The sequence below is a fragment of the Neopelma chrysocephalum genome, unplaced genomic scaffold, assembly GCF_003984885.1.
Source record: "Neopelma chrysocephalum unplaced genomic scaffold, ASM398488v2 Primary Assembly neopelma1_147, whole genome shotgun sequence".
Classification (NCBI taxonomy): domain Eukaryota; kingdom Metazoa; phylum Chordata; class Aves; order Passeriformes; family Pipridae; genus Neopelma; species Neopelma chrysocephalum.
The window spans coordinates 13,425,476-13,438,772 of NW_020897809.1; the positions used below are offsets into that span (position 1 = coordinate 13,425,476).

A 13,297-nucleotide genomic window follows, 5' to 3' on the forward strand; every position below is an offset into this window, starting at 1 on the left:
ACTCTTCTACTCCCCACCAGTGTCCTGGAAGGAGCACAGAAACAAGGCGTGCTGGGCTGCTCCGTGCATTGCTGAGGTTTGTTGTCCTCTGGTCACTAAGCTTTGTAAGACACCTCTACAAAAATTGTTAGTGGTTCTAATTACTACTTTTTGGTGGTTTGAGGACATAAATTTTCCAGAAGTGGGGGGCAGAAAAGGTAATTCATATGAATTTTTTTCTCATTAAATATTTGTCTATCGGGATTACTCTGATTAATAAACAAGAGGCTTCAATGATTTCAGCCATGCTCAGCATTCCAGCCTCTTGCTCAGGACCTTTCCTTGGGATTCCCCAGGCACTTCTGCACTGGGATCAGTGGGGTTTTGGGGAGAAATTTTAGCGCCTGTGCAAAGCAAACACTGTTTCTGGTGTTAGTCTATAAATATCTAATATGAGCAAGCAACTCTGTGTTTTCCTCTGTGCTTAATACCCGTGTTCTGCACCCTCAGGCAGCTGAATTTTCGTGCTTTTGTTGTCATATGTGTAATGTGCAATATGTATTTCCTTTTTATTAATCAGACCTGCCATCAGAAAAGAGATAGAGGGAGTTTGAAAGCACAACCAGGATAGATACTGTCATTTTGTAATCCTTTGTGCACAGGTGGAGATGCCTGTTTGCACTAAAATAGGTGGCAATATTCTGCTGCTTGCAGAAATCTCAAAATGAAAATAAAGCAAAGGAGTTTACTGGCTATCCACGGTGTAATTCTCCTCTGGAAGCATGCAGTCAATTCCCATTTAGGCTAATTACACTTAAGGAGCCCTTTCCTATAACTAATGAACAATAGGCATAACCTGTTATTACATAACCATAGGCACACACATTAATACACTGTCGAATGGCACTACCCTGTGAAAATGCTTCCTCCACAAAACTCACTGGAGATTTTAGCAACATTTGCTGTAATTACCACTAGCATGGTTTCTAATTCATTTAATTTTCTTTTCTGCCTAAACTGAGCATATAAGTGTGTTGTAAGAGATTGAATAAATAAATTTTTAATTATAAAATGATGCTATATCATAAATTATTTATAACAACCAACAATGTGTAGTACATGTTTAGGTATGAATCCATTAGGAAGATGAAGTAATATATATATCAGTCCTAAAATAATGTCCTAATTTGTCCTGTGTTTATGAATGGGGAAACCTGTGATTAAAGGAATTACAGGTTTATAAAAGCCTTGGATTGACTGTGGGTAAAGCATGTGGCACGCTTGGCACTTAGGAATTCTGTTGTCATCTATGGCAAAGGAGAAGACCCTTTTTTGTCCTTTATTGGTTTCAGCAGCTTGTGAAATCACACAACCGGAACGGTACAGATCTACAGACCTCCAGGGAGGGAGCAGCAAGATGCTCATAGTCCTCATTGGCAAAATCTCTGGTTATTATTAATATCTTTAAAAAAAAAAATCTGTTTTGTAATCTGTCAGTTCACTTTCAGGTAGTTTTGAGGAATTTTATCAATTGTTTTCCTATTAGCGATAGCAGACTTCAGAAATTTCCATGGCAAGTTCCAGGCATTCCCCAGTCTCATGGCAGGACTCTAAAAGGCTGCAATCAATGTCACAGTCACAGTTGCAGTCGTTGTTGCCGTGGTCTTCCTCAGAGGTCTGGTAATATCTATTGGATGGACAACAGGTATCTGTCAGCCAATGTTCACAGGTATCAGGCAGCATTACAAGAAAGTCCCAAAATTGGCAGAACAAGCAGGCCAGGATAAGAGTTGCACATTCATCTAAGAGAGAGGAAAAGCAGGGAGACATGAGAACAAGGGCATGCTGGATTACCCAGGTTTAGGCTTGTGTGGCTACACAGAAATGAGATGCAAAGGAGCACACAGGGTGGGCTAAAAATACATTGATGATAACTGCTTCCATAGAGACAAATGAAGTTTGTTTCCTCTGATATTTGTGTCTGGAAAAACAACAGCTGCATGAAAATAATTTGAATGGAAACATTCTGTGGCAGTGGAGTTCAGAGGAATAAGTACTTTGAACCAAATTTGTGGTTGGACTTGATGATCTTAAAGGTCATTTTCAACCTAAATTATTCCATGATTCTATACTCTTAAAGTGTTGGGGCTGTAAGATTCAGGCATCAGGGATGCTCTGAGAGGGGGTTGCAGCCTCCCAGGAGTTTGGAAATGCTGCTGGTTGGTGATGCCACATGTTCTGCCTGACCAACTGTCCTGGTTTCAGCTGGGATAGAGTTAATTTTAGCTGGTACAGTGCTGTGTACAGGATTTAGGATAAGAAAAATGTTGATATAGGACACTGATTTTTTAGTTGTTGATAAGCAGAGTTTATACCAAGTCAAGGACTTTTCAGCTTTGCATGCCCAGGCAGCAAGGAGGCTGGAGAGGCACAAGAAGCTGGGAGGGGACACAGCTGGGACAGCTGACCCCAACTGGCCAGAGGGATGTTCCAGTCCATATGGCATCATACTCAGTATATAAATTAGGGAGAAAATGATCAGGAGTTGCTGCTCAGGAACTGGCTGGACATTGGTCAGCAAGTGGGGAGCAACTGCCATGTGTATCACTTGCTTTGTATATTCTAATTCTTTTTTCATTATTATTTTTCTTCTTTTCTGTCCCATTAAACTGCATAGTGAGCTCTCTCACTTGTACCCTTCTGATTCCCCCATTCTGCAGCAGGGCAGTGAATGAACCGCTGTGTGGGGCTGAGTTGCAGCCTGGGATAAAACCATGACACGAGCACATGTGACACCAGAGTTTATTTTCATGTTCACAAGAATTCACACTAAAAATGCTTAATGACTAGCCAAGGACAGGGAGGTAGAGCAGGTCTGGAGAAGAGCATTCACAGAGGGCAGCGTGATCATCAAGTCTCAGCCCAGGGTCCTTCTACCTCCCCACCGAAATGGGGTTCTCACCTTTTCATTCACAAACGTCAATTTTTCGAAGGAGGAAAAATTTGGAAAATAGGTCACCTAGGTTGTGTGTCTGTAGCCAGTGAATATTCCTGAAAACTTGATCACCATGAGTAAAAGCTTCATGTTATGTTTGTTCCCCTGAAAAATCAACAAATTGACTCCCCACTGCTCAGCCTCCAGCATCTGGGGAGGCTGCTCGGGTGCAGCAGGTGTGAGATTCCGACTGCGTGAATCCAGTTGGAGCGCAAAGACCCAGACCTTTCCTTTTTTTTTCTTTTTTTCCCCCCCCCCTTCTTGTTTTTGGAAGGGAAAAATGCCTTCAACAATATGAATGTCTTTTCATTGGTTCTTTCGGGAAAGCATATGGTTATAACCACATTTCTTGCCCTAGGATGACTAACTGTGAACTCATTCAACTGCATTGGTTCTGTTGTGGCATTTTCTATCTCACGTAACATTAAGTTCACTGCCAGGAAGTTTCCGGAATTATGCTCTTTTTTTTTTTTTTTTAAAAAAAAAGCTTTCTTGCTGAAAAACAAAATTTAAAAAAATCCAGCTTCTTTATTTAAAAAAATAAGCAGTTAAGGCAGGTAGCAAGAATAAATAGCATATGATTGAACTTCTTTCTAAGTGTCATATCATCACCAATGTTATCAATTTTAATACTTATTTAAATATGTCAAGATCTATTTATGTTCAGACAGGCACAACTAACTTCTAAGTCAGTTCTGTCGAATAAGAATGACTAGATTTCGGTGATACTTGGTAAATTCATGCTTATGTTTTTTTTCAAACTAAATGAACTGAAATAATTATAAAATTGAAACATTTAATAAGATGACACCGCTGCATTTAATTGTATGAAATTTACACTGTAGAAAATGTAATGATTTTATTCAGCAGTCCTTGGTGTAATTAAGACTATTCTTTTTAGATCTTTATGTTTATGAAATTTCCTTCCTATACATAGATGTGAGAGACAGAATTCAAAATTATGTATTAATTAAGGATTTTTCAATTTTTTTTTCCCTCTCCAAAGATCTGTTTTCTAATAACAGGTTTTTTCCCTTGAATGTGTTAACCATAATGGTGCTTATGTAATCTGGAGAGAATAGATATGATTCTTAGGGCTTCATCCAGGAAAGAGAGCACAAAAAAAGCACAAAATTTTAATAATAAAGTAATGTTTCAGCACAGACTCTGTGTTGTGCAGTAAAGATGCTTTTAAATTCCCATCAGAGCACACACCATGAACTGTGATAATGGATGTAACACATTTCGAAAAATCTGCATGTGTGAGGCTTTTTGGTCCTGTTTTAAGTGGGGTAATGTATATAAATAATAGATATTAGCAATTAAACATCCATTCCTATGCATTCATTTATATATTTGAAAATAAATTAGCCACAAACTGCATAAAAGAAGATGCAATCTCCTGTTTTCCCCTCTGTTTTCCCTGCTGTTTGCCAAACAGCGTTACTGCATTTATCTCAGTGAGAACAATGACCTCAGCTCTCATTCTCTACATTAGTAGATTAATTAGCACAAAAGAAGAATTTGTAATAATTTTTCTAGCATGCCTCATCTCTAATTTTTCCTGCTCTTGTTTGGTGGCATCTGCTTATGGAGATGATGCTCTGAACAGCCATGGTCCAATGCTCACTGAAGCCACACTGGCCACACTTGGTGACACTTATGTGGATCTACTCCTCCCTGAGTGCACGGAACAATATAATCATCAATTTCCTCATCTATTCCTCTGCTTTTAAGGGTTCTCCATGCACCAGAAAACAGGATTTGGCCTCGTGTGTGTAGAATAAACAGTAAGTTGTCAGAGTAGAGTGAGCTGAGTATGCAGTGACAACCACAAATCTGGCTTCCTTTGGTTTTCTTGGCTTCCATCCAGCCCTTAACATTATTAATTGAGCACAGATTGGGGTTTTTTTGTTGTTAATTTCCTTCACTTTTAGCTTTCTTAAGGAGTATGAAATCTGTTATTTGCATCACATGGTACACACCTGTGTGCCAGTAATGGTTGAGATAGTCAGCGAACTCAGAAAATAGGGAGTGTCTGGACTAGAGCACAAGTCCCCTAAATAAAATAAATGCTTCAGATCCTTCATTAAAATTAAGTACATTCTAATAGATGTATCAGATACATCCCTTTTATACAGGATCAGTGATAAAATAGAGATGTCAATGATTCCTGGAGAGGATGGCATTTTATTGTGCTGATCTATATTTAGACATCCTTAATTTAGGATTTGTTAAATGATATACAGGATAGATCCCAGCTCCATTGCATATAACACACTAATCCATTATTGCAAAAGGCACACATAAGAAACTTCTAAAATACTTCACAGAGCCTTTTTTCACATCCACTGGAGTAATCAGGAATAGCAGTTATTTGATACTGACGCTGGTACCTCTGTGCAAACACTCATTACTGAAGTACAAATGCTCTGTGGCACAATAAGCTCTACACTCCTCTTGTATGACTTTAATATCACTGACAATTTAGGATCATCTTCTAGAGAATCTCATCTACCACACAAATGTCTGCAGGGCAACTTAACATTGCTTTTGGCAATGTTCTTGAACCTCCTGTTCACCACGTAATTTCAAGTCGGATACACACAGTTCTTTTGCAATGGGCATTATTTAGAAATCAAATGTGATCTGTTTTATAAAACGTACCATCACTGTCCCTCTGATGTACTGATGCGTCATCTTCAATGTAAGTGAATTCTCTGCATTTCTCCAGGGAAGCAATGGATGATCTGCTCGCATCTGACAATTTCTTCTCATTTTTGGTGCCCTTTGATGAAGCGTCTGTGATGCTGAATTCTGCGACAGAACTCATAACAATACCTTTCATAGGCTTTTCATCTGTGTGTTTTTCATTTGTAAGCTGGTTGTCTGGTGGGATTAGGAAAAAAAAAATAGACTGCGATACCAAGACAGAGATCTGAAAGAATAACATATGCAGAATTTCCAAGCCTACAGTTGTTTACTTCCAAGGCCTAACCCTTCTTACCTAATGATTTCAGTCTCTTTACAGAGGTCTATTCATAGTATAGGTATTTGTGAACTTGCCTTCTAAGGTTTTGTCTTAAACCCAGTGGACTTAGAAGCTAAGTAATAATTTACATCCACTGGGTGGGATCGGGTTTTGAGAGAGAACAGAACTATTGCCTCAGTTATCATCTATTTTGAGTATCCTATCCTAACTTCAATTTGTGATATAAAAGAATGTAAAACGATTAACTTGTTATTTTTCAACAGCAACTCTCTTTCCCTAAATTTACAGCCAACAATGTACACATAGGGGGTACCTTGATGCAGATGTGCCAGCTCACCATGGCTCATAATCTTGTAGCAAAGAAAGCCAGGTGGTCTCTGTTTAACATCCAGATTCCTTATTTCATAACTTCATCCCCACTTGTGTTGTTGGCCTGGAAGTCAGCTAGGAGATGGGATACTTCACATGCTGTCAGCGTGCCAGAGAGGCAGCTCAAAAACCAGAGGGAGAGCTTAATTTTAAGCCCCAACTAGGGGAAAGGTTAAGAAGAGTTCTGAGTTCAATTTATTCTTGAAGAACTTCTCAGGCACAGATAAACATGGGTTGATATATAGTTTCACTCACTCTCTGAAGTGATCAAGAGGCCAAGAAACACAGTCATTCTCTCTATGGCGGGGATGATAAAACCTCATCAGTTCTTATCTACAGCTGATTAACTCCTGCCCCTCACATCAAGCACAGCGTCACTTTTTATCTTACTTAAATCTTGTGATACGCTTGCTCTTGAGCTACATACAGAAAATCAATCTTTACAAACAACTCAGCTTTGCAAATACTACTTTCTGAGAGGAACAGTAAGTGCTTTAAAGTGGTTAGTTTGCACTTGGCTGCAAGGACCCCGAAGAGAGACTTTGCATATCTCTTGTTTTTCAGGCACCTTTGACCTCCGACATATATTAAAGAAAAGCCAAGGAAAGGCTGGCAGAGAGTGAAACCTTGGTGAGACTGCAGTTGTTCCACTGGTATCCTTGCAGCCAAGAGGAGGAAATGTGGATGGAATGGATGAATTACAAGGTAAGTGAAAAACCACTGGGTCCATAAGGCTTGAAATGGGGACAAGCAAGGATTTGAGGTCTAAGTGGTGCCTGGAGCAAGTCCAGTGAAGGCCACTGAAGATGTGAAGGGTCTGGAAGAACTTCTGTATGAGCAGAGGCTGAGGGAGCTGGGCTTTGTTGTCCTGGAGAAGAGAAGGCAAAGAACAGTACTGGATGCTGTGTTCTACTTCATAGCCAGGGTACTGGAGAAGCCAGACCTCAGCTCATCCCAGCAGTGCACAGAGGCAAAAGGACAAGAGGCCACTGTCACAAGCTGCAGCAAGGGCAATTGGGATTGCACAGGGAACAAATTCCTCATCATGGGAGGTGTAAAGCACCAGAGCAGTCCCCAGAAAAGACAGGGAAGTGTGTAAAGCTCGGCTGGGCATGGGCTCCAGCAACCTGCTCTTACTGCAGTTAACAATGGTTTGTGGCACAAGCAGATGAGCTGACTTCTAGAATTCCCTTCTGAGCTCGTTCTTCTGGGATTTCTATGATTCTATTTATGCATAGAATGAGTGAGCAATTAATTTAAATTTCTGCTCACTGTCTCATTGTAAATTTCATGCCATTTTAGGTCATTTTTGTGTGGTGAAATATGTAGAAAGGTAAAGGTTAGTAGAGTAAGACCTTGGGAGAGGATATGCAGAAATACTAAGCTATCATTTTAATTTTCATTTTACATTTAAATCACTGCTTTAAAATTGTGTGTTGGCAGATGTATTGGCTTGATTTTGAACTTGTAATAATGACATCTACTATGAAGGAAATGTGGAATTACCCTGTCCTGGAGAGCTTACAGGTTGGCCTTAGACAGGGAGAGAACAATGGGATGGAGAGAAGTAGAGGAAAAGAGACAGTAAGATAGCAGTGGCACAGAGAGGAGTCTGAGAAACCTATAACTGTCAGGTTTTGTGAGTGTTATGATGAAGGAAAGCCACAGGCAAGACTTGGGAAGGGCAGGAGAGGTGGTGGCTCCACTGGGTGTGACCCAGCGGTGCAAAGCACAGCACTTCTCCCCTGCAGACTGTGCCCTTGGTCGTAGGAAACCAGCATGCCAGGCTGTGCATATCTGGTTTTGCCCATCTGTGGGGATTTGTTGATGGTTTTCCCATCAGAGTAAGTAAATATAGCTCTCTTTTTTCCCTCTCTGTCTTCTTGGCCGGCCTCTTCAGTCCAAAATGTGAAAACTCATGCATTTTGGATGTACTTACACGTGCAGTAATCACTGCTTTCCAGTGTTTATAAATCAGTGACACACCACAAGTTTTCCTGCACTTTCATTCAATAACAAACCATCTCCAGGAAAAGTTGTGCTAATTGAAGCAGCAGAGCTCTAGAGGAAGCAATGTCCTGCTTTTGCATTGGATTTATTGGATAATAATTGATTTGTGAGTCCAAAAGACACATGCCCCACCTGCTATTCAGGTGCCAATCTTACACATGGATCCTGTTTTTCCAGACTGAGAGCTACACACAAGCTGAGCACACACGGATCAGATCCAAAGGCGTAGGCAAGAAAGACTATAATTTTCCACTTTCATAATTGGCCCAAAAATCCAAACTAGATATGTTTTACTTCACAATATATCTGTTGACTTCCCCAGTTCTGCAACAACACAATGGCCCATGGAATGCATTTAAGCATTCAACAAGCGAGACAGAAAAAAAATCAGACAGAAGTAATCAGTAAATGCCAGACTAACATTTACTGTATCCACCGACTTCTACTATTCATACTTTGAGTCAATTTTTATTCTTGAAGTGCTGTTGAAGAGAAATCAAAACCAGAAATAGAAAGGCATAGACATAACCTGAATTTTTCAATACAGCACCATCAAACAAAAGGATAACAAAAGCTGTCACTCAAGGACTCTTCTGTTTGTTAAAGCATACTACATCTTGGAAAATACAGTACATTTTAGTGTCAGACTCTTAGTTTGAAAAGCTCCCTTTCAGTAATGTTATACTTGTCTTGTACAGCTAGATCAAGTCTTCATGCAATCACCGTAACAAGCAACTTGCTATGACAAGTGAGATCCTTGCTTCCAGAAAACACTGCGGGAGAGGCTAAAGCACTGTACAATTATAGGTCTCCATTTCATTTGTATGCAATTACCTTCAGTTCAGCTGTGGGTCCATCTACATTATGTCTTTTATCAATTTAATGTTTGCACAAAGTGTCTGAAGAAATAAAGATTATGCTAGACCAGCATAAAAAAAAAAGGTGGTTAGCACTTTTTCCCCCCCCCATTATAGTTTGTTGCTGGATGGAACAGTAGTAGGTTGAGAGTTTGGGACAAATAAGTACAGCCAAATAAACTTTAAAAATATATACAAATGATATTATTTATGATTACTGCTAATTGAGAATATAAAAAATTAAATTACAATGAAAGATGGGCAGAGGGTCAAGCTTTGCTGCTTCTTTTACGAGCTTGTGTTCAGCTTCAGCTGTCTGCAAATTTCTGTGTTTTTAACATGTAGAAATCATCCACTGAAGTGAATTTAAAAGAAAAATAAATGCATCACGATGAAGAAATCTCAGACTATTCAGTGTTAGACTGTTAGGCAGAGGCAGCTAAAGGTACACCCCCACAATGTGCCATTTTTAAATAGTATCATGAAGTAGCAACTTTCTTCCTCATATGGGGAAGCTGGGACTCGCCTTGGCTGTTGCAGTAGAAGACTGGGATTGTTCACCCATGTTTGTAATAAAGATATAGTCTCAATACTCACCAGTGTCTAAATTCATGAAAGCACAAAGTAAATCACTTATTTTCCACTGAAGCCAGTCCCAGATCCCTCTGGTTAACAGGGAGGAGCAGTGATACCAAGACTGGCATTTGCAGGAGGTCCCCTGACTTCTATTTTTCTTCATGGGCTTTGGACACAAACCAGTGTCTTGCAGTCCTGGAGAACAGGAGGCTGGGGTTTCCTAGCATGCTTTTGAAATTAGATTTTCTATAGAGGCGTATAAAGAGTCTGTTTTTGATAAGGGACAGGGGGAATAAGGGGTGCTCTGTTCTGCTGGATAGGGACTGTAGCAATGTGTCTAATCCAAATAGCTCTTGGAGCAACTGGTTAGGGGGAGATGCCACTGAAAGAGAAGGAGAATTGATCTATCACCATTGTGGGGCTCCTCCACGTCTTACAAGCAAAGGACAAGGGAGCCTGTGGCTCTACCAGCCAGTGGGATTTGCTCCCAATCCACCCTGGCAGTGGCCCTTTGCCTCACACCCCTATGGCAAGGAGTCCCAAGGGTTAATGCTAAACTGTGTGGAAAACTCTAGCAGTTTAGGACATGTAGCTTTTTAATTTCACCATGAGGCATCTTGGTGTATCAGTGCAGCAGAAGAACCAAAGGAATGCCTGGCTGCTACCTCTGCCATTTGTTATCCCATGCACTGCTGTCACTACCTGTCTCTTTAATATACCACATGCTCATCACTGGAAGAGCTGTGTGCCATGTCCACTCAAGCCCGAGATGAAGCAGGCAGAGCTACATCAGACCTGATGGATGATAACTTGTAAGTATAATGGCTTGATCTGAACTCACTGGGTTTGAAAAGACTCATAGTAAAATGAAACCCAAACCTCAGATTTTGATGGGCAGGTTTAAAAAAAGAAAAAGTAAGAAGAAAAACAAAATACTTTTTCTTGCTAGTTTAAAGGACATTATTGTCTTCCAGCAGCAATGGGAGGGAATGCCAGGGGTCTCTCTGCACAATGTGACACATGCACAGAGCCAGTAGCTTACCTGGATGGTCCTCACTGCTCGGTGTCACCCCAGGGAGTGCCAGGAGAGGCAGGGAGCTGGTACGGCGGTCTTGGTGGGAGAAAAGAACAAAATTGCAGAGGGATAAATGTAAATAAACGTGTTTTGGCACAGCTATCAACCTCAGCCACTCAGTGACAGTCACTGACTTCAGGAGTTGGTGTTTTGAAGTCAAACAGAAGCAAGTGTGCTTCCTTGCAGGGGGAGATTACATGAGATGGTGCACTGTTTCTGCTACCCTCTGTGTCATTTCTGGAAAGGAAGACAAATTAAAATTGCTAAGAGAGAAAGTTTCATCTGAGAAGAGGTGAAGAGGATCACCAGCAAACACAACAGTTCAGGTAGGAATAGAAAATTTGAGTGCTGGGAGGTATGCGATGAAATGTGGGGCATCATCCACACCCAAACACCACAGAAGCCTTACATGAGATTCCAAAATCATCAACAAATGAGGAGAGAGCAAATTTCAGCCTATGCTCCAACCTCCATGGCTTAGCAGTCTTGGTGGACAAAATGCCCAAGGTCCCCATGGTGGCAAGCCCAGGTGCCCACATGGGTGCTGAGCTCCTCCACCTGGGCTGCCCTTGCCACACCACGCACTCCATGCCTCGGGCTTGGAGGCTTAAACCTTCTCTCCTACTCTCTCCAAGTGTCAGGGAGGCAAAGTAGGAGAGGGTGTGGGACTATCCCTATGGTGAGTGCAGCAGACGGAGCAAACTCCATGGGAACTGCTCTTATCCACGTGGGAGAGGCCGGAGGGAGAGCGGGCGCCACAGCCGCCCAGCAGTGAGCGGCTCCAGACCAATATATCACGGGTGCTTTCATAGTTCCGTGCCCATTACATTTTGCTGAGCTCAGGCACAAGGATGCAGGGGATTTAGAGACTGTTTATTTTTGTCGTAAGGAAACAGGAAATAGTACACAAGGCTATAAATATATCTTGGGCTTCATATGACATCATGAACTCGCGCAAGTGCTTCGCTTCTGATTTACGATGATGGACTGGTAATTCACAGGAGCTTTGGGTTTACTTTATTTTGCTGTTGCAGTAACAAAGCTAATGGTGCAATCCCGGGAGGGGGTATTTTATCAATAGTGAATTTTTGACCTCATTGCATACGTTTTAACTTCATGAATTAGTGACCCAGCTAACTGTAAAGCCTTCTATAGGCTTATTATAAATCTATCACAGGACTGGCAAAAACTTTTGGCCCAGATCCTAAGCTCTGACAGGCATGTGTTGATGGACTGCATAGCAAGCACTTCCACTAATATTTCTCACTAATTATACCATATATTAAGAAAAAATGAATGAAGCCAATGTTTATATGCAGCTTTAACTGCTTTTCATATAAGAAAGCAACACAATCCCTAATAAATTTTCACCTTCAACATTTCTATTCATTATAATTTTTACCATGATGAATGAAGTTAGAACTGGAGAGGGAGGGGGTTCATCTTGAAATCTGTTCAGTGAATGACTGAATTTACTTCCCTTCCCCAACTTGTGTCGAGGAAGGAGGGAACAGATGGACACAGGAAGAAGAGGGAGGCGAGTACGGAACGAAGGAGATGGGTGAGGAACAGATGGAGTTGGGGGAAAGTGGAGAGGAGAGTCAGCAAGGATGGTAGGAAAGTTTTCCACTTGACCTTGAGTTGAAATGAAGATCTGCATACAGCATGGGACAGCTAGATTTTTGGGATTCATCTTTTTCTCTCTGTGGCACTTATGCTGCAAAGATTTTTGGGCCATCCCAGCAGCCCGGTCCATCCCAGGGGACCTGCAGAGCCAGGACTTAAATTTTTTCAAGGGGTCAGTTGCAGAAAGGCACCTGCACTGTGTTGAAGTTCCATAATGGTAATGGCAGGGGAGAAGTGTGTGCAAACAGGACCCAAAATCGTTTGGGATGTGATAAGTCTCCCAGGCATCCCAGATGCCAGAAATTGGAGCTTATGGCTTTGAAAGGGTATCCTACACCCAGTTTGTTAGGATCCAATGGCCAAAATACTGAGTAATTTATGATTTTACCTGCCTAAAGTAAGGCATTCGAGATGGCCTGATTTTCAGAATATGCTGAGCATCTGCGTTTTGAGGTGTATTGAATTATATATCCCAAATCACTAGTAAGTCCTGGAAAATCTTGATTATATTCTTAATTCTATTAAATTGCCTGCATATACTCGGTTGGTTCTGGCTTTGCTAGCTGAAGAATGGAAGAGGTGAAAGTTAAATATTGGCCATGTGTGTCATTCCCTTTGAAGAAAATGGGAGCCATGTGCACTCACCTAACAGCAATGTTTGGCCCCAACTATGATTTCACAGCTGGGCCCTAACTTCAGGAATGCCAAAGCACTAAATGACTCAATTGGAGTAATCTGATCAATGCTGTATTTTTGCTGTGGATTTAAATTGCACACACAGCAAGAGCAGAGTTAGTTTTCTTCTCTCTCAAAATCAC

The 13,297-nt window shown here is 41.1% G+C and overlaps 1 protein-coding gene across 1 annotated transcript in view; it reads right to left on the reverse strand.

Annotated features, from left to right (window-relative positions):
• Positions 1 to 1,155: 1,155 nt before the first annotated feature.
• The window catches only part of MDFIC2 (MyoD family inhibitor domain containing 2), a 44,254-nt gene continuing 32,112 nt past the window's right edge, over positions 1,156 to 13,297 (reverse strand). The window contains exons 3-5 of the mRNA XM_027700874.1: positions 10,821 to 10,889; positions 5,642 to 5,863; positions 1,156 to 1,781 (exon numbers count right to left, since the gene is read on the reverse strand). Coding sequence (XP_027556675.1) covers positions 1,522 to 1,781; positions 5,642 to 5,863; positions 10,821 to 10,889 — 551 coding nt within the window. The 3' untranslated portion in view covers positions 1,156 to 1,521. The remainder of the gene's footprint in view (positions 1,782 to 5,641; positions 5,864 to 10,820; positions 10,890 to 13,297) is intronic.